At 41.5% G+C, this 21,319-nt stretch overlaps 1 protein-coding gene across 1 annotated transcript in view; it reads left to right on the forward strand.

Moving 5' to 3' along the window:
- The window catches only part of CD2AP (CD2 associated protein), a 78,720-nt gene that overhangs the window by 19,335 nt on the left and 38,066 nt on the right, over positions 1-21,319 (forward strand). Inside the window, exons 4-6 of the mRNA XM_065401851.1 lie at positions 4,121-4,241; positions 7,530-7,717; positions 13,356-13,464. Of these exons, the coding sequence (XP_065257923.1) occupies positions 4,121-4,241; positions 7,530-7,717; positions 13,356-13,464 (418 nt within the window). The remainder of the gene's footprint in view (positions 1-4,120; positions 4,242-7,529; positions 7,718-13,355; positions 13,465-21,319) is intronic.

Raw genomic sequence — 21,319 nt, forward strand, 5'->3', positions numbered from 1 at the left:
AGGGATTGTCTCATGATCTAATAAAACACTTTTTGCCTTTGAAGTTGCTTTTCTAATGTTCCACACGTCCAGAAATAATACTACCTATTTTAAATCAATTTTGTTGATGTGTCACAAATGTATGTACTATAGTTAGCACAGAACTGTCTTCTAAACTTTCATGCTGTATCACTTACAAAATGCAGTGATTGAGTTGAAACTGTAAATAACTCTTTGTAATCTGGGTATTAATTTCATGTCAGAACAGAAAAAGATTATATGAAATGGAAGGCAGAGTTTTGAATAGCTAAAGTTTTAAGATTAGATAATGCCAAAGTCCATAGCTATTTAGTATCTTATCAAAGCAAGTACAGCTATTTTTTTCACATGGTGGAATTCAAATTGCTAATTGAATTTCTTTCCAGAATCACGCATGTCATTTCAAAAGTCAGTTTTTTTGTTGTTGAAGACAGCATGACAGCGCTTCAGTGTAGACACTACCTATGCCCAGTGATGAGCTGCCAGAATGTTAGTAACCGGTTCCCTACCGGGTCTTCGGCGGCACTTCGGCAGCAGGTCCTTCACTCACTCCGGGTTTTCGGTGGCACTTCGGCGGTGGGTCCTTCAGTGCTGCCGAAGACCTGGAGCGAGTGAACGACCCGCCACTGACAACTCGGTAGGGAACCGGTTATTAAGCGCCGCCCGGTGAGTATTAGCCCGAGACCCCCCACCCTAACTGCCCTTGAGGGCCCCACCCCCTACCCAACTTGCCCTGCTCCCTATCCCCTGACTGCCCTGACCCCATCCACCACCACCCCGACAGACCCCCGGAACTCCCACGCCTACCCCCCCGTCCCCTCACACCCCCACCCCAGAACCTCCACCCCCTCCAACTGTTCCCTGCACCTTATCTAACCCTTCCTCCCAGCCCCACCCCCTTACCATGCTGCTCAGGGCAGCGTGTATCGATGCTGCGTGGCCCGCTGGAGCTCGCAGCCCCACCCCCTTACCATGCTGCTCAAAGCGGCAGGAGCTGCAGAGCTGCCCAGAGCGCTGGTGCCGGCGGCGCAGCACGCTGAGGCTCTGCGAGAGGGGGGAAGGCGGGGGAGGGGCCGGGGGAGCCTCCCCAGCCGGGAGCTCAGGCGGGCTGGACAAGACGGTCCCACGGGCCGCGGTTTGTCCACCCCTTTAACAACCGGTTCTAAACCGGCTTCTAAACTTAACAACCGGTTCGTGCGAACTGGTGCGAACTGGCTCCAGCTCACCACTGCCTATGCCAGATTCTCTTGGCCTAAGTAATCCACCTTCCTGAGAGGCAGTAGCTAGGTTGACGTAAGAATTATTCCATCAGCCTAGCACTGTTTACACAGGGACTTAGGTCTGCTTAACTATACCACTCACAGGTATGGATTTTTCACACCCTTGAGCGATGTAGTTATGCCAACTTAATTTTCTAGTGTAGACCAGGTCTTAGCCAAGTGGAAAGTTTCTCTGTCTGGGTGCAACAGAAATGTATATATTCCCAGAAGCTGCAGGTATTCCCCTTATTCTGGACTATCTTATTTCCCTCAATACAGTGGGTTTTCCCATGAACTCTTTGTGGGTTCACCTGGCAGCAATCAGTATGTACCACCCAACTTCACATGGTTATTCAGTTTTCACTCACTGACTACCAGAGTCTGGAAGAGTCTAATCAGAATCTGTCCTCCAGTAAGGAAACCTACTCCTCAGTGGGACTTAAACCTTGGTTTTTCAGTGCTGACTCTCCATTCTAATCAGTGGCTACATGTTCCATGTCTTTCCTGCCTGTGAAGGTTGCATTCCTAGTGGCCATCACCTTAGGCAGGAGGGTGGGCGAGCTCAGAGCACTGATGATAGATCTGTCTTTTGCCATATTCCACGTCTCATTGCATTTACATCCTAAGTTCACCGCCAAAGTCGTTTCAGAGTTTCACCTGAACCAGTCAATTCACTTACCTGTGTTTCCCCCTCCCCTCCCCCAAAACCACATGCATCTGAAAAAGAGGAGACTTCATTCCCTTGAAGCATGACAAGCCGTAGTCTTTTATCTGCAAAGGACAAATCCAGTCAGAAAAAGAGTTTGAGGTCAAGCTCTATCCTCTGAGGATCCCTAAATAGATCTCAAGTGCTATCTCATTCTATGAGCTCTCTAATCTTCCTCTGCTTCAATGGGTGCAGGCTCATTCTACAAGAGCACAAGCAACATCAATGGCATTGCTTCAGGAAATACCTCTACTTGACATTTGCAAAGCAGCTATGTGGAGTTTCATCCACACATTTGCAAGACATTATGCTTTAGTACAGGACTCCTCCACTGATGCATCCTTTGGAATGGTGGGCCTTCAAACTGCTCTGCCTCCTGTATCCTCGCACCTTCCTCCTACTTGAGCACTGCTGGTCAGTCACCCACAGTGGAATATACATAGGGACCAGCACTCCATGAGGAAGAGCAAGTTAGTTACTTTTAATAATTGGAGATTCTTCAAGTTGTGTGATCCCTATCTGTATTCTTCTACTTGTCCTCCTTCCCCTCTACTTCACATCATTCCTGGATCCACAGTAGAGGAGGAGGATCTGGAGAGGTGGTCTGTCTGCTCTGCCCTGTATCTCCTGGGGGTGCATGGAGCATATGCATACCCACAGTGGAATATTGATACGGATCACATATCTCAAAGAACCTCCAAGGTAAATAGCTTTCCCAGTGATACTTTACTCAGTGCTGCACGTTAGGAATAGCACACATGGCTAATTTTATCACCTTCTTCTTGAAGTACAGTTTGGGGTGCAAAAAGCTGAATGGGGCCTGAGGAGGAAACTGGCAAACTGTGATAACTGAGCAAACCGTTCCTTTCTTTTGCTATTTGGGAACATTTATAAGCAGGCTTAGGACACCAGTTTTTTATTTCCGTCCCATATAGAATGTGCCAATCAGTGGATCCGAGATTTTTAAAACCAGATCAGCAACTACAGAATTTTAAGTGCAGATCAGTGACAGGGAAAAAGCCTAACATTGACTACCCAAAAACAGTCACCATCTCATCAGGCAATCGTATTGGAGAATTTTCTTCATTTGAGTGGAAAGATTTACTGTTTGAACAGTAAATCTTTCCACTCAAATGAAGAAAATGAGCTTTCATTTAAAAAGCATGCCCTGGGTCAGGCACAGAAACCTAAAACATGAGACTAAAACATAGCATGTAAACAACTTCTCAATATTTTTTCCTGTTACTTTTTGTCCTCTGTATGTAAAACAAATCTTCAAACCACAAAGTAAAACAATAATAAACTGCAACTTTTGTAGTATATTTAACTGGCATTCATTTAAAAAGAGTGGATTGTGTACTTTATGGTTCTGAAAATGATTTTAAAATGATTTTGATAGCATGTCTCTTATACAGTGCCAGCAGGTTATTTCCCCCCCCCCCCCTTTCTTTATCATCTAGGCATGTCAGACTGTTTTTAGTTCTGCTTTAAATTATACAGTTTCCTTAATGGTTTAAAAATACTTCAGCTGAACGAGTGTCATGGAATAACTAACACCAAGAATCTGGAATCCTGTGAGTCCCAAGAATCGGGACGTTAAAGTTCACCATGGGGTCCCAATGGCTTTAACTCCTGAGCAGGACTTCTTATCTCCACTGGCAAAATAGTAAAAATTGGTATCCATTATTTTACAACCAGTTTAATATTTTTCCTTCCCGTTAAATGTGGATCACTTGATTATTGGGCAGCCTGTAGAATTCTACTTGGGAAAGAGAGGAAAAAGAGATCTGTCCGCTGATAATTAGTTTCAGTTATCTTTGCCACTCAGAATAGAAGTAATGAGGGTCCCTCTTATGCTGTAGAATAATTGCTGTGCTGAGAAAAGTAGTGATAAAACACATTTCTTGAGATATGGCTGCCATTGTGTCCATCATGATTTTCTTTATTTTAAATTTTGTTGAAGTTTTGAACTTTTTCAAAGTATTTGCTAGCTTCATATTGTGTAGGTATAGTGTCTTGTGATAGAATTATTTGAATTCCTACTCAACTATACTGCCATAGGTATTTATTGCAGTATCAGTGAGTTTGTTTCCCTTTGCTTTATTACTAACATGGGAAATATCTTTTTTTTTTACAGGTAGAAGAAGGCTGGTGGAGTGGAACACTAAATGGCAAGTCAGGATTATTTCCTTCAAACTTTGTAAAAGAATTAGAATTGACAGATGATGGGGAAACACAAGAAGTCCTGGAGGACACAGGTAATAATCAATCATATTATCTAGAATACAGTACCCTTATCACAGTTACTTATATCAAGAATTTAGTTTTGGAAAGCTACAGCAATAGTGAAAGGAAAGTTATATAGATTGTGAGGGCAGAGACTATGCCTTTGTGTAAAGCAAGTAGAACACTGGCAATACAGAAATAATTTGAGAGAACCTCACAAAAATGTAGTTACATAACATTTTTCCTTATGTCTCCAATCACAAAATTAAGGTTAAGGCCCTGATCGTGCAAACACTTACTCAGGTGCGTAACATCAACAATAATAGGAGTATTCATATGCTTAGAGTTAAGTTTTAGGATTGGGACCTAAAATTATAATTCCTTCATATCAAGAAGTAAGTATTTGGTTTTTTTGTTTTTCTCACCGCATTCTGATAGCCATGACGCTGCCAGCTAGCACTAAGAGTTTAACCTGAATGGATTGGGTAATAGGCCTAAAGCAATATAAATGTATCCGTAAATTTGTAATGCTTCACAGGGAGTGTTGAATTTTAGGAGGAGGGGATGCTGGATTCTCTGAACACCATTAGCAGTAATGTATGATGCATCCTCATTATGCTGTGTCTTGTGTCCTTGATGAATTTCCCATTTTAATATTACAAGCTTAGCAACTATTAACTCATATCACTTTAGGATTACATCAGATTTCAATCCAGATAGTGGAATCCTCTGTGGTTATGGGTGCATGGCCAGGAGAATGGCAGAGGTAGACAGTAATAGCTGAAAAGCATCATAATGTTGATAGGAACTCCAAGCAAATGTATGGTTTATAAGAAATGCAATGACTTAATCTAGTTTCTGTAAACTGTAATTTAGAGAAGGCTTTACAGTTTGAAGAAGAGGAACTCGCTACCGTGGTGTTGCTCATATAGAACATTGTTTGTCCACAGTGATATGCAAAGTAAACAAATCAATATTAAAATTGATCTTAAGACCTGTTTTCTTTTGACAGCTACATAGTGATCAAGGAAAAGAGAGCATTGCAAAAAAATCAGTAGACTGTACTTTAGTTGCAAGGGGCTCTGAGCTTTTAGTTTCTGGCAAGGTGGTGCTTAGAGTTGGAAGAGAGAATACTCTAATGTGGGGCATGTTTTGCATCAGTGCTGGAATAGTTATTAGAAGCATGACAAAAGTGTGAACTGTTTGAGCAGTTCAGGCATTAGTTTAGCAGCTGTTCTGTGAATCAGGACTAAAGATTACTTAGTTTAAAAATAGCTGGTAAACTTACAAATCCAGTGTTTGCCCTTATAATTATTATTTTCACTTCCAAACATAGTGCTCTGCATAACAGCAATGAAAGCCTATTTTCTGGTGGTAGCTATTAAGAATCTGTATTTTTCAGAAATGCCGAACATGTAACTGCACTTGGAGTTGCAGGTGCTCAGCACTTTTGAAAATCAGGTTGCCAATAGCTACCATGCATTATATTTTGAGCAGCATTATTTTTTTTCTTCTCTGTTTGCCAGAGACAGCAACAATTGAGTAAGCCCCCCATAAGCATGTGATCCTTTAAGACCAACATGCATCTTGTAGCCTAGAGGCTTCTTATCAGTGGGAAGAAGAGCTGGAGGGGAGTGGCTTTCGTAGGAGTTGATACCATAGAAAGAGCTCGAGTTGAAGGGCTAAAGTTAAATGATATGAAAGGGTATTTTGAGTTTGATAAATAATTGGAGTTTTAAGTTTCAAATGACTTTTATTTTGTCCATGCATACTGCGGGTGGAAAGCCAGTTTGCCTGTAAATACTAGTGTGGGAGTCTTTTAAGCTAAAACATTTTCAAGCAGTTCCTTGGTCAGAGATGGGCAAACTATGGCCCGGGGGCTGCATCTGGCTCTCGAGCTCCAGCCGGGGAGTGGAGTCAGGGGCTTGCCCCACTCCACGCGGCTCCCGAAAGCAGTGGCCTGTCCTCCCTCTGGCTCCTATGCGTAAGTCAGCCAGGGGGCTCCACATGCTGCCCTTGCCCCAAGCGTTGCCCCCACAGCTCCCATTGGCCAGGAACTGCAGGGGCGGCACCTGCGGACAGGGCGGCGCGCAGAGCCGCCTGGCCATGCCTCCACGTACGAACCGCAGTTGGGACATGAAGCAGCTTCTGAGAGCTGCTTGAGGTAAGCGCCGCCCAGAGCCTGCACCCCTGACACCCTCCTGCGCCTCTGCCCCAGCCCTGATCCCCCTTCGATCCCAGCCCGGACTACCCGCCCACACCCCCAGCCAGAGCCCTCACCCCCTTCCACACCCCAACCCCCAATTTTGTGAGCATTCATGGCCCGCCATATAATTTCCATACCCAGATATGGCCCTCAGGCCAAAAAATTTGCCCACCCCTGTCCTAGGTCCTGAATTCCTGACCATCAGCTGCATGCAACTGTAGTGACATTCATTATTCGCAAACAAACCACCCCGTTCCCTTAAAAAACACCATTTTTCAATCTTTTTTTTTTTTTTATCAGTTGTAAATAGTGCACCATGTAACAGTGATTAAACTTGGGCAACTACATCTGGTTGAAAAGTATTGAAAAGTAACATAAAAATAGAATTTAGATACTTTTTTAACATGTTCATAATTAACTCTTTAAAAATATCAGTAATAATTAAAGTGAAATTGATTTCAGTTATTTTCATCAGTTGTTCGAGGGCTGGGGAAAGTTTAATTTAGTAGCTTTGATGGAAAACATCCTTTCTTTAATGTTTAATAAGACCACAATTGCCCTTTTGCTCTGGCTGTCCGAACATGGAAGAATTAACTATGAGGTGTTCTGCAGCACTTCCGAGTTGAGTAGCTACTGCTGCTGAAAGCAATAACGCATGCAAACTTTGTTACACCATTTTGAAATAAAAATACTAGGTCAAAAAGATGCAGGAGCATATTTCATCAGAGCTGGTGAAAAAATGTACAGCTGATGAAGATAACAGGTCTCATTGCCTTCCTGGCTGATGTTTGAGAAATCAGGCCAAAAATCAGTGATCTGATTTCTTGATGGTGGCTAAGGGCTACCAATACACATTTGGTGCAGAAATAGTGGCACTGTAAACTTCCTTGAAATGCTTCTTAGACGTAGAGTCTTTCTAAATATCTAGCTAGCAGGAAATGTGTGAACTTAAGGATGGAACTGCAATTCTAAGGACTATTGGGCAAGACCAGTGTACACAAAGACATTTATACAAAGGAACAATTTTCTGATTTGATTTCCAGACTGCCTGATTAATAGTAATATTGTCATTTATTAATGTATACATTAAAACCATTTTCTCTCAATTTTTCAGAGTCTCTTGTCACTGGCTCTCCCTCACCTGTGGCCTCTCCAGGGAATGGAAATGAACCTGGAGCTGGACCAATAGCACAGCCAAAGAAAATCCGAGGAGTTGGGTTTGGCGATATCTTTAAAGAAGGTTCAGTGAAACTTAAAACGAGATTACCCAATAACGATTCAGAGGAGAAAAAGCAAGATAAGGTTTGTGGTAGCCCATATTTGAGCATGCTGTCTTGGCTTGAGAATCCAAATTAAAACCATATTGTTAATATCTTTAATTTAAAAAAATGAAAACCCTGGTAATTAGAGCACCTTCTGTCCTAGGATCTTACAGCTATAAATGCATTAGATCTCTCAACACTTCCATGAAGTCGTTTAACATCCCCATTTCACAAAGCGGGAAATTGAGATACAGAAAAGCAGAGTATCAGTGTATTGCAGAAATAAAAAAGGGAATTCACACCTGTCCTGTGCTTTTTGAAAACTAATACATCTCTACCCCGATATAATGCGACCCGATATAACACGAATTCACATATAACGCGGTAAAGCAGCGCTCCGGGGAGGGCGGAGCTGCGCGCTCCGACAGATCAAAGCAAGTTTGATATAACGCGGTTTCACCTATAATGCGGTAAGATTTTTTGGCTCCCGAGGACAGCGTTATATCGGGGTAGAGGTGTATGTATTTCAAGTAAGCTTCAAAACAAAAGTGATGGATACCATCCATTCAAAATGATCACTCTGTGTTGTCACAAGGCAATAGAAGAGAGGAAAAAGAAAATAGTACCTTCTGAACCAGATGATTATCTTATTAGTATTATATATGTACACCACCACCCCCCCGCCCCTTATCCCACTAATGGTATGGCTCTGCCCAAAGTAGTCATGAGTGAATGTAAAGGGTTTCAGTGCTTATCTGTACTTTATTTGAACCTGTTTGATCTTGTATTTTCACAAGAACAGGAGTTTTTGTGAGACTTCCTGATTTCAGTACTAGAAATAATGAAAATATTCTTACTCATGAGATTTTTGTACTTCTGCTTCTGATGCAACTAAGAAGTGCATGAATCTTATAATTTATATTTAAAAAAAAATAAATTGATTCAGAAACAACCAGAGCTCAGGATTGATTCTTCTATCTTCTTTGGTTTGATTACTGTAGTAATAGGCAGTAGTGTACTGAAAGGGAAAAACTCTGCAGTTAATGTTGGACTAAACATCTGGTTACAGTGCACAATGGAAAATATTTTTTTTGCTCTCGAACCATTTTTTTGTACTGTTCAAACTTTTTTATATCTCATTACGTTACAGGTATTGCAGCCTTAACATTGTTCATTAAAAACGTTGCCTTATCTGATCAGGCTAGTGAGCCCTCTAGTCCAGTATCCTGTCTTATGCCCTGACTTGGGCGTGTTTATATCCCTGCCAACATTTTAAATTGTTACTCATTTTTTATATCTTCATTGTAGAGGAAGGAGTGTCCAGTGCTTAGTGTGCTAGCATTGAACTCTGCAGACCTGGGTTAAATTCTCGGCTCTGCCACAGGCTTCCTGTGACTTTGGGCAAATCCTTTAGTCTTTCTGTACCACAGTTTCCCACCTGTAAAATGGTGATAATACTTCACATCTTATATGGGTGACACACAAGACATGGGTGAGGATAAATATGTTAAATATTTTGAGGTACTTAGAGATTGTGGGTAGTAATTTTATTTATAAATATAAATGTCCAGTCCTTTTTATGGATCCTATTGGGTTCTTGGCTTTGATGTTACCTGGTGACTGAGAGTTCCAGAGACTACCTGTGTATTGTGTCATTAAAAAACAAGTTTTTTTTAAAATCAGTTTGCCATTCCTGCTGCCTTTAAGTTTTCATCTTACGCCCCCTTTTTTCCTTGTATTAGGAGAGAAGATGCATGGAAGTGCCTGATCTTGTAATTCAGTTCAGTTTGGTAGGGCACTGGCGGGGGGTAAGGGAATATGCATAGTTATTTTGCTGTGGAATTTATTTTGATATGATTTGATTGAGACTTCCACCACTGTTCATCAGTGCTGAGAGGCTGAAGAAAACCTCTCTGCTTAGCATTTGAACAGTGTCCTGGGCAAACAGATTCTGAGAGAGTTTTTAACTCAGATTTGGAAAAGCGCAGTTAAAATGTTATGTCTGGTTGAATCCCCCAGAGAGTCAACAATAAAATGAGAGCGCTCCATCCTGAACTGTTGTGCACATTAAAGCACAATTTATATAAGAATTCATGCATGGTTCTTAAACTCTTGAAATATCTAAGCACAATGGGGTGAAATAAAGACAAAAGTAGCAACCACAAAATTATAAGTTTAAATAGAAAGATCTGATTTGTAAACAAAAGCTTACTGTTGTAATGATTGTTTTGTCTTTGATATTTACATGGAAGGATTTATAAACCTGTTTAAAACATAGAATCATAGATCTCGTCCACCGTAACCCCTAGATCCTTTTCTGCAGAACTGCTGCCTAGCCATTTGGTCCCTAGTCTGTAGCAATGCATGGGATTCTTCCCTCCTAAGTGCAAGACTCTGCACTTGTCCTTGTTGAACCTCATCAGATTTATTTTGGCCCAATCCTCTAATTTGTCTAGGTCCCTCTGTATCCTATCCCTACCCTCCAGCGTATCTACCACTCCTCCCAGTTTAGTGTCATCTGTAAATTTGCTGAGGGTGCAATCCACGCCATCCTCCAGATCATTAATGAAGATATTGAACAAGACCGACCCTTGGGGCACTCCGCTTGATACTGGCTGCCAACTAGACATGGAGCCATTGATCACTACCCGTTGAGCCCGACAATCTAGCCAGCTTTCTATCCACCTTATAGTCCATTCATCCAGCCCATATTTCTTTAACTTGCTGGCAAGAATACTGTGGGAGACCGTATCAAAAGCTTTGCTAAAGTCAAGGAATAACACGTCCACTTCTTTCCCCTCATCCACAGAGCCAGTTATCTCATCATAGAAGGCAATTAGGTTAGTCAGGCGTGACTTGCCCTTGGTGAATCCATGCTGACTGTCCCTGATCACTTTCCTCTCCTCTAAGTTCTTCAAAATGGTTTCCTTGAGGACCTGCTCCATGATTTTTCCAGGGACTGAGGTGAGGCTGACTGGCCTGTAGTTCCCCGGATCCTCCTCCTCCTCTTTTTTTAAAGATGGGCACTACATTAGCTTTTTTCCAGTCATCCGGGACCTGCCCCGATCGCCACGAGTTTTCAAAGATAACGGCCAATGGTTCTGCAGTCACATCCACCAACTCCTTTAGCACCCTCGGATGCAGTGCATCCGGCCCCATGGACTTGTGCTTGTCTAGCTTTTCTAAATAGTCTTGAACCTCTTCTTTCTCCGCAGAGGGCTGGTCACCTCCTCCCCATACTGTGCTGCCCATGCTACATAAGTATTTAAGTAGACTTTTTAAAGCTGGCTAAATGCATTTTTGTCTGATCTCTTTTCTCTTAGTAAGAGATATTGTAAGCCATTACAATGTTAATGTAAATATTATCATAGCTGGAATTTCAGAGATGGATGTAAGTGGAACTGATCACTTTCTTATAGTGAGAAATTCGTTCTTTAGAAGTGTCTGGGATTCACCTATTTTCTTTCTGACCGATGTGATGGAGTACAGTTATGCTATCCAAGATATGTTTGTATGATGTAGATTCTAATGGATGAGCAGACTTTATACTGTGTGGGTTTACTGTATAGCAGTACCCAAATATATGATGGAAGCAAGAATGTCTTTTTGTTCACTTAATAGGCTTATCCTGTAAACTGTTATAGACTCTCTCTCAATCAGTAAGACAAAGCAAGGAAGTGAAGTGAGAAAATAGTCTGAAAAATTTAAAGGCTATGAAATAAACTGTTTGAAGCTGCAATTATATTTAACATACCCGTTAAAAAATAATAATAATAATAAAGTGCTAGCCAGAATTTGACACTTTTATAAGAGATGCATTTATGGAGATTTTCTCTGCTCCAAAGAACTTTTGCAATCTACGACACAGAAAAGGCAAGTACTGGCTGACTCAGAGCAGGGAGTTAATTTTAATGAAGACTTCAGTAAAATGTGATTTAAAAAAAATGGTGCTAATGTGGCTCATTATCTCTAATGGTATTGGTGGAGTGGTGGGAAAGTATTCAGTAGTGGCTGCTAGTTGTGGACTAGTTGGGGGAAAAAATGCATTTTTAGGAGATGTTAGAATGAGATGAGGGCTTTGCACACTGGGATTGGAAGGTAGAGTCCAAACTTACACCACTGTAATATGTTTCAGATCCACTAAGTACCTTTGGACAGTGCACTGTGTTGCAAGACACAGGACGAGCTTTAGTTCTCTCCAGTGCTTTGGCCAAATTCCAACTTGGGGGTATTTATATTCTGGTTCCTTCCACGTGCATTTTTAATTGGATATAATTTCCTGCACTTCCCCTCTAAAACTATTTGTGTGCTACTAAACTAGTTTCATCTTGGAGGTGGTTTATTTCAGTGCTAGGTGGAGTGATTCCTTTATATAGCACTGTTACGTTTTTGTGAAGGATGCTTATGTGGTTATATGATCTGTTTGGCTTGTATGTATTAATCTGGATCCTGTTTAAGCTCTACAAAATTTGGTTTTTAATAAATGAAAGGGGAAGACCAGTGACCCTTGCTCACATGAGTGGTGCTTACTGATGTGAGAAGTTTCAGTAGGATTACTCAGGTGAGTATTGGTTATAGGATCAGGACCTAAGTGTCTGATATGATTGTGAAGAAGAGTTGGTCAGAAAAGTTTTCCCATTCTGCAAAAAAATTTGAGATTTAATTTTTTCCTGTTCCTCATTGAATTGAAACTGAGACCTTTTGTTATGTTTTTTTTGGGGGGGGGGGGCGGGGGGAGCGGGAAGAAGCCATCCCAGTATACCCAAGAGCCTGGAAGTTAGGGCACTTGCCTGGGATGTGGGATACTCAGGTTCAAGTCCCTGCTCTGCCTGGATTTTCCCACAGATGAGTGCCCACTAGGGTGAGGATCTCTCTATGTAGTTTTAAAATTCCATCCTGGACCTAAGAAACCTTTCCTGAACAGTTTTGCCAAAACTGATACGTTTCTGTGAAAAGTTTCAGCTTCAGTGAATCAGCGTTTTCTGACAAAATGTTTCATCAAAATTCCTGGTTGTTTCTATTGTGAAGAAAACGTCTGAAAGTGATTTAAGCAGTCTGAATCTGTCTGCAGGCTCAGTAAGCCTGAAACAATGTCTTGGATAGGAGAAATCTGGTACATTATCGTAATGGGATGTTAACTCACAAGATCGATGGCAAATTAAATGTCTGCAGAGTTCATTTTAACAGAAACATCCAGCTAATATTTTTATCCGCTTTGGTTGGATGCTGTGGCAGATATTAGGAGTGAGCAGAAGTCAGGACGAGCAGCTCTGTCACTTAAACTGATGCTATAAACAGTGGAGTCCTGTAGTCTGCTCTTTCTCCAACTGCTAAGCACCTAAACCCTCCTCTGGACTGAATCCCACCCACAATGGTGTTGGTGGAAAAAGATGCATTGCTGCTTGGCTATCTCACTCCTATTGAATCAGTGGCCTTAATATTGTAATTATAGAACCTAACTAAATTAAATACGTAATATGACAGTCTCAAAGAATGAATGACACCCTTGTTATATGGAATTAATTACCTAATTGTAAAAGAGAGCTGTCACCATTTCACATGGTCAAATCATGAGAAGGTGTCTGATAGCCAAATCAAAACAAAATGCTTATAATTTTGCACTCTCCCTTTCTAATAAGTTATTGTGCGTATCTTTTTTTTCTCTTGCATTTGTTTAGCCACTACCTAACCTTCCACCGGGACCAAAACTAACCCAGTTTCCTAGTGTAACAAAAGCAGAACCTGCAGTAGATGTAACAAAAGTAGAAACTGAAAGCAAACCAAAAGGTAAGGTTAATGTATATTTGCCTCGGTTTTATTTTCTAGTCATAGAGTCATGGAAGTGTAGGACTGAAACGGGCCTCGATAGGTCATCTAGCCCAGTCCCCTGCACTGAGGCAGGACACTAAGTATCCTAGTATTATCTATTATCTATGGAGATGTATGTAGTTATGGAAGTATACAATAAAATAACTTGTTCTGATTAAGACCTTACATTTTTATTTAGTAAAAATATACTTAGCATTTTCAAAATGCTTTTTCAGCTTCAAAGTGTCTTACAAATACTGAGTAGGGTGGGTTACCCACACTTTACAGATGGATGGAAACTGAAGTCAGAAGTTATGTGACTTCCCACATTTCTACCTGTATTAAAATTCAAAGTATTCAGATCATATAATTACAGATGGAATCCAATTAACATAGGAGCTGTCCCTAAAAATGTAAGGCCTCGTCTACACACACACAGTTGCCCTGATTTAACTAAAGATGCAAAATCCTGTGTAGACACTCCTTTATATTGGTGTAACCCTGGCTTCTGTAGATTTAGCTTGCATCCATAAAAACCAGCAGAGCTATGTTGGTATAGGGGGTGTTGTTTGTTTCCCTCTCCCTCCCCCCCCACCCCATAGGTCTAATGGTAAAAGCCCGAGTGCAAGCCACATACTTGCATGATGAGGGACTCTATCCTGGTAAACAGTGACTCTGAAAAAGATTTAGGGATTGTGGTGGATGATCAACCGAACATGAACTCCTAGTGCAATATTGGGACAAAAAAGAGCTAATGCTGCTCTGGGATGTGTAAGTGGAATCTTGAGGAGTAGAAGAGAATTTATTTTATCTTTATATTTGGTACTTGTGTGACCGTTGCTGGAATCCTGTGTCCAGTTCTGGTGTCCACAATTCAAATAGGACGTTGATAAATTGGAGAGGGTTGAGAGAAGAGCCATGAGAATGATTAAAGGATTAGAAAGCTACGTTATAGTGAGCTCAATATATTTATCTTAACAAAGAGAAGATTAAGGGGTGATTTGATTATGGTCTGTAAATACATACATGAGGAACAAATATTTGATGATGGGCTCTTCAATGTAACGGAGAAAGGTCTAACACCTCCAATGGCTAGCAGTTGAAGCTAGACAAATTCAGATTGGAAATAAGGGGGAATTTTTAGCAGTAAGAGTAATTAACCGTTGGAACAACTTATCAAGGGTCATGGTGGATTTTCCATCACTGACAACTTTTAAGTCAAGATGGGATATTTTTCTAAAAGATCTGCTCTAAGAAATGTTTTGGGGAAGTTCTCTGTCCTGTGTTATGCAGGAGGTCATACTGGACAATCGCAATGTTTTTTTCTGGCCTTGGAATCTAAGAATCTGTGAAAAGTTAACTAACTTTCTAATAGAGTGTTAAGGGGGAGAGACACCAGCTCACTGCCTTGTAGACTCAACAGGCCAGCAGTGTAGCAGTTTACATTGTGAAGTCTATTTTCACAATCAAAATGGCTAGAAATTTTGTTTTGTTTTTAATGTTTAAATTTTGGATAATGCATCGATAATCCAACAACATGGAGGATCCACATCTGAGAAAAATTAAATGAAAATCAACAATCTTTTCTGTAGTCTGAAAAAGACCTCTGGCTAAAAGCATGCACATTTCAATCAGCAGCTATGTTGATGTATATGATTTATTTGTATTAAGTACTTAAATGATGGTCTCTCTATGGTGTGGGGACTAACATATTACAGATGCTCAGTTACCCAGGTGATAAATGCAGTATGAAAACCAAATGGATAACTTTTACATGACAAAATAAGACTATCTGATATCCTGTTTGTTTTAAAAACTATATCTCAATTTATATAGGTTTATTCTTACAAAAATATATTAACAATAATATCCTTACTTTTTGAGGAGATGGGCATGGAAGTAAACCACCAATGTTTAGTTAATTAGTTAATAAAATAAGTACACATCTCCTCAAGACGTTTAGATGATCAGGACTTCATTTTAGTGTCTCTCGTCTGCTTCTGGAAGTTTGTTTTGGTCATTAGTACAAGTAAATAAACATCTTTTTGCTGAAGAAACCACAACTTGAGTTTGTTTTCAGTAAATCAAATTTAAGACCTTTCAACAGACAACAGCTATGACCACTGCTGCTGCACTGTAGTACTGAATCTGTGGATGATCTTCCATCTAAGGGCTGGTCTACACTGGGAGGGGGAGGCGGGGAGATCGATCTAAGATTCGCAACTTCAGCTACGAGAATAGCGTAGCTGAAGTCGACGTATCTTAGATCGACTTACCTCGCATCCTCACGGTGCGGGATCGACGGCCGCTGCTCCCCCGTCGACTCCGCTTTCGCCTCTCGCTCTGGTGGAGTTCCGGAGTAGACGGGGAGCGCGTTCGGGGATCAACTTATTGCGTCTAGACGAGACGCGATAAATCGATCCCCAATAGATCAATTACTACCCGCCGATCCGGCCGGTAGTGAAGACGTACCCTTAAACTGCAGTTTAATTTGAAATAACCTTTATTTATTGCCAGTTTTCTCTTGGCACAAGACTAGTTAAAACGCCAAGATCCTTGAGTAAATTATTTCTGCATTAAATATACTGTTAATAACTTGTTAAATAGGTTAAGTGTTGGAGAAGTGGTTGATAATTTTTCTGTAAGTCACCTTCTTGGATTTTTGCGCTCTGGTAATTCTGTAGTAAAATGACAAGATGAAGATGGTGTATCAGCCCTGACTTGCTCTCCCCCCCACCCCTCCAGTAAATGGTTACTGGTTTGCTGTATTGGACCCAACTTTTTGGATCCAATGTGCTTTCAAGCTGCTGAGTCCAGTCACGATCTCTAACTCTGGGATTCTAGGGCACGCTCCGTGGGCACAGAATCTGTCTGGCACCCTTCTTTGGGATGTGGAACTCTGCAGTCCAGATATCATAGGCCCTGAGACCAGTACAGGACATACCAAGCCTCTCCAGTCACCTACGCATTCTTCCCCAGACTCCACTTTCATGGGTACTCTGGTTAATAGTTTAACTCATTAGGGACCACCTGAGAGTTAAAGAAAAGAACACAGACTTTGCAAAGGAACTTCTTAAACACACACATTTTGGACAGCACAGGAGAGTGACAGATCTAGGCAAAGCAAGAAACACCTGAACCCAATTCCCTCCCTCAAACTTCTCACTACTACTGAGAGTCCTTCGGTTTGGTCAGTGTCCTGGGGGAAGGCAAAATCCCTCCTGCCTCCCCCACTCCCCCATCCCCACTCCTCCTGGTGTGTGTGGGGACGGGGAGGGGAAGGGGATTCTCTCTTTTCTTTCTGGCAATGAAATGGCTCCCTCTGCTTAGTGAGACTGTCTCTTTTAAGAGCAGGCTTTGTCTACCTCTCTCTTCTTCTCTTCCTCCACTGGGGAAGTTCCATGTACCAACCACTCAGGTGCTGTTCTGGGCAGTCTCTCTAAGTCAATGGCTGTGCTGGTAGCAACCTCATTGTTCTACCAGAATAGAACAATACAAGGTTAATACCACTGTTTATTTCCGGTATGATCTATTCCGGCTACAGAATGGAAATTCTAATCCAGACTGAAGGTTACAATTATAAGTGAACATAAGAACATAAGAAAGGCCGTACTGGGTCAGACCAAAGGTCCATCTAGCCCAGTATCTGTCTACCGACAGTGGCCAATGCCAGGTGCCCTAGAGGGAGTGAACCTAACAGGCAATGATCAAGTGATCTCTCTCCTGCCATCCATCTCCATCCTCTGACGAACAGAAGCTAGGGACACCATTCTTACCTATCCTGGCTAATAGCCATTTATGGACTTAGCCACCATGAATTTATCCAGTCCCCTTTTAAACATTGTTATAGTCCTAGCCTTCACAACCTCCTCAGGTAAGGAGTTCCACAAGTTGACTGTGCGCTGCGTGAAGAAGAACTTCCTTTTATTTGTTTTAAACCTGCTGCCTATTAATTTCTTTTGGTGACCCCTAGTTCTTGTATTATGGGAATAAGTAAATAACTTTTCCTTATCCACTTTCTCAACATCACTCATGATTTTATATACCTCTATCATGTCCCCCCTTAGTCTTCTCTTTTCCAAACTGAAGAGTCCTAGCCTCTTTAATCTTTCCTCATATGGGACCCTCTCTAAACCCTTAATCATTTTAGTTGCTCTTTTCTGAACCTTTTCTAGTGCTAGAATATCTTTCTTGATATTGATAGTGCTTTTCATAAAACAAAGAGGTATTTATAAAAAGACATATTCCCAAACTGTCACAAGTGTTTTTACATAGTTCTACAATTTGTAACTAAACTATAAAGCCCTAATCCTGCAAATCTTATGCATGTGTTTAACTTTACTGGGACTGCTACAAATTAAATGTGTGCGTAAGTGTTTGTAGGATTGGACCCTATGAGGAATATGCTAGTTTTAAATTCAGACTATAGAATAAAAAAATATCCTGCATTGACTTGGAGACAAGCAATAATTGTTGAAATCATTTATAACTGACTAATCTGACACACAGGACCCCAGCCCTGATTAACATTGGTAGCATTATCACATGTAAGGGCATATTGGTTACCATTCACAAAAACTCCAGTACGTTAAATGCAAGGGAAATTACTCTCTTCTCCATAGGTCAAAAATATTTAAAATGGTAAAAGCATTAATATTTAATATTGCTTGCATTTTTGTCATAAAGCTTTCAATTCCTGGTGTGCTTGAGTGCAGTCTGTTGGAAGTAACATAAAAATTAGGGCTGTCGATTTAATCGCAGTTAACTCACGCAATTAATTCAAAAAAATTAATCGCAATTAAAAAAATTAATCGTGATTAATCGCAGTTTTAATCTCACTATTAAACAATAGAATACCAATTGAAATTTATTAAATATTATGGATGTTTTTTTACATTTTCAAATATATTGATTTCAGTTACGATACAGAATACAAAGTATACAACACTCACTTTTATACAAGTACTGAAGTGCAATCTCTTTATTGTGAAAGCGCAACTTACAAATGTAGTTTTTTTTGTTACATAACTACACTCAAAAACAAAACAATGTAAAACTTCTGAGCCTACAAGTCCACCCATTCCTACTTCAGGTTCAGCCAATCGCTAAGACAAACACGTTTGTTTACATTTACAGGAGATAATGCTGCCCTCTTCTTATTTCCAGTGTCACCAGAAAGTGAGACCAGGTAATTTGGATGTCACTTTTTTAGCCGGCATTGCAAGGTATTTACATGCCAGATATCCTAAACATTCGTATGCCCCTTCATGCTTTAGCCACCATTCCAGAGGACATGCTTCCACGCTGATGGCGCTCATTAAAAAATAATGGGTTAATTAAATTTATGACTGAACTTGGGGGAGAATTGTATGTCCCTTGCTCTGTTTTACCCGCATTCTGCCATATATTTCATGTTATAGCAGTCTCGGATGATGACCCAGCCAACGTTCATTTTAAGATCACTTTCACTGCAGATTTCATAGAATCATAGAATATCCGGGTTGGAAGGGACGTCAGGTGGTCATCTAGTCCAACCCCCTGCTCAAAGCAGGACCTAATCCCCAACTAAATCATCCCAGCCAGGGCTTTGTCAAGCCTGACCTTAAAAACCTCTAAGGAAGGAGATTCCACCACCTCCCTAGGTAACCCATTACAGTGCTTCACCACCTTCCTAGTGAAAAAGTTTTTCCTAATATCCAACCTAAACCTCCCCCACTGCAACTTGAGACCATTACTCCTTGTTCTGTCATCTGCTAACTAAGAACAGTGTAGATCCATCCTCTTTGGAACCCCCTTTCAGGTAGTTGAAAGCAGCTATCAAATCCCCCCTCATTGGTCTCTTCTGCAGACTAAATAATCCCAGTTCCCTCAGCCTCTCCTCATAAGTCGTGCTCTAGCTCCCTAATCATTTTTGTTACCCTCTCCTGGACTCTTTCCAATTTTTCCACATCTTTCTTGTACTGTGGGGCCCAAAACTTGACACAGTACTCCAGATGAGGCCTCACCAATGCCGAACAGAGGGGAATGATCACGTCCCTCGATCTGATGGCTGTGCTCCTACTTATACAGGCCAAAATGCCGTTAGCCTTCCTGGCAACAAGGGCACACAGTTGACTCATATCCAGCTTCAGATATTGAACAAGACCGACCCTTGGGGCACTCCGCTTGATACCGACTGCCAACTAGACATGGAACCATTGATCACTATCCATTGAGCCCGACGATCTAGCCAGCTTTCTATCCACCTTATAGTCCATTCATCCAGCCCATACTTCTTTAACTTGCTGGCAAGAATACTGTGGGAGACCGTGTCAAAAGCTTTGCTAAAGTCAAGGAATAACACGTCCACTTCTTTCCCCTCATGCACAGAACCGGTTATCTCACCATAGAAGGCAATTAAGTTAGTCAGGCATGACTTGCCCTTGGTGAATCCATGCTGACTGTTCCTTATCACTTTCCTCTCCTCTAAGTGCTTCAAAATGGTTTCCTTGAGGACCTGCTCCATGATTTTTCCAGGGACTGAGGTGAGGCTGACTGGCCTGTAGTTCCCTGGATCCTCCTTTTTCCCTTTTTTAAAGATGGGCACTACATTAGCCTTTTTCCAGTCATCTGGGACCTCCCTCGATCGCCACGAGTTTTCAGAGATAACGGCCAATGGCTCTGCAGTCACATCCACCAACTCCTTTAGCACCCTCGGATGCAGTGCATCCGGCCCCATGGACTTGTGCTTGTCCAGCTTTTCTAAATAGTCTTGAACCACTTCTTTCTCCACAGAGGGCTGGTCACCTCCTCCCCATACTGTGCTGCCCGGTGCAGTAGTCTAGGAGCTGACCTTGTTCGTGAAGACAGAGGCAAAAAAGCATTGAGTACATTAGCTTTTTCCACATCCTCTGTCACTAGGTTGCCTCCCTCATTCAGTAAGGGGCCCACACTTTCCCTGGCCACCTTCTTGTTGCTAACATACCTGTAGAAACTCTTCTTGTTACTCTTAACATCCCTTGCTAGCTGCAACTCCAAGTGTGATTTGGCTTTCCTGATTTCACTCCTGCATTCCTGAGCAATATTTTTATACTCCTCCCTGGTCATTTGTTCAATCTTCCACTTCTTGTAAGTTTCTTTTTTGGGTTTAAGATCAGCAAGGATTTCACTGTTAAGCCAAGCTGGTCACCTGCCATATTTACTATTCTTTCTACACATCAGGTTGGTTTGTTCCTGCAATCTCAGTAAGGATTCTTTAAAATACAGCCAGCTCTCCTTCACTCCTTTCCCCTCATGTTATTCTCCCAGGGGATCCTGCCCATCAGTTCCCTGAGGGAGTCAAAGTCTGCTTCTCTGAAGTCCAGGGTCCGTATTCTGCTGATCTCTTTTCTTCCTTGTGTCAGGATCCTGAACTCAACCATCCCATGGTCACTGCCTCCCAGGTTCCCATCCACTTTTGCTTCCCCTACTAATTCTTCTCTGTTTGCGAGCAGCAGGCCGAGAAGAGCTCTGCCCCTAGTTGGTTCCTCCAGCACTTGCACTTACAAAATGCAGAGAAGGTACCAATGTGAGATTTCTAAAGATAGCTACAGCACTCAACCCAAGGTTAAGACTCTGAAGTACCTTCCAAAATCTGAGAGGGACGAGGTGTAGAGCATGCTTTCAGAAGTCTTAAAAGAGCAACACGCTGATGTGGAAACTACAGAACCCGAACCACCAAAAAAGAAAATCAACCGTCTGTTGCTGGCATCTGACTCAGATAATGAAAATGAACATGTGTTGGTCCACATTGCTTTGGATTGTTATCAAGCAGAACCCTTCATCAGTATGGACACATTCCCTGGAATGGTGGTTG

The sequence above is a fragment of the Emys orbicularis genome, chromosome 3, assembly GCF_028017835.1.
Source record: "Emys orbicularis isolate rEmyOrb1 chromosome 3, rEmyOrb1.hap1, whole genome shotgun sequence".
NCBI lineage: Eukaryota > Metazoa > Chordata > Testudines > Emydidae > Emys > Emys orbicularis.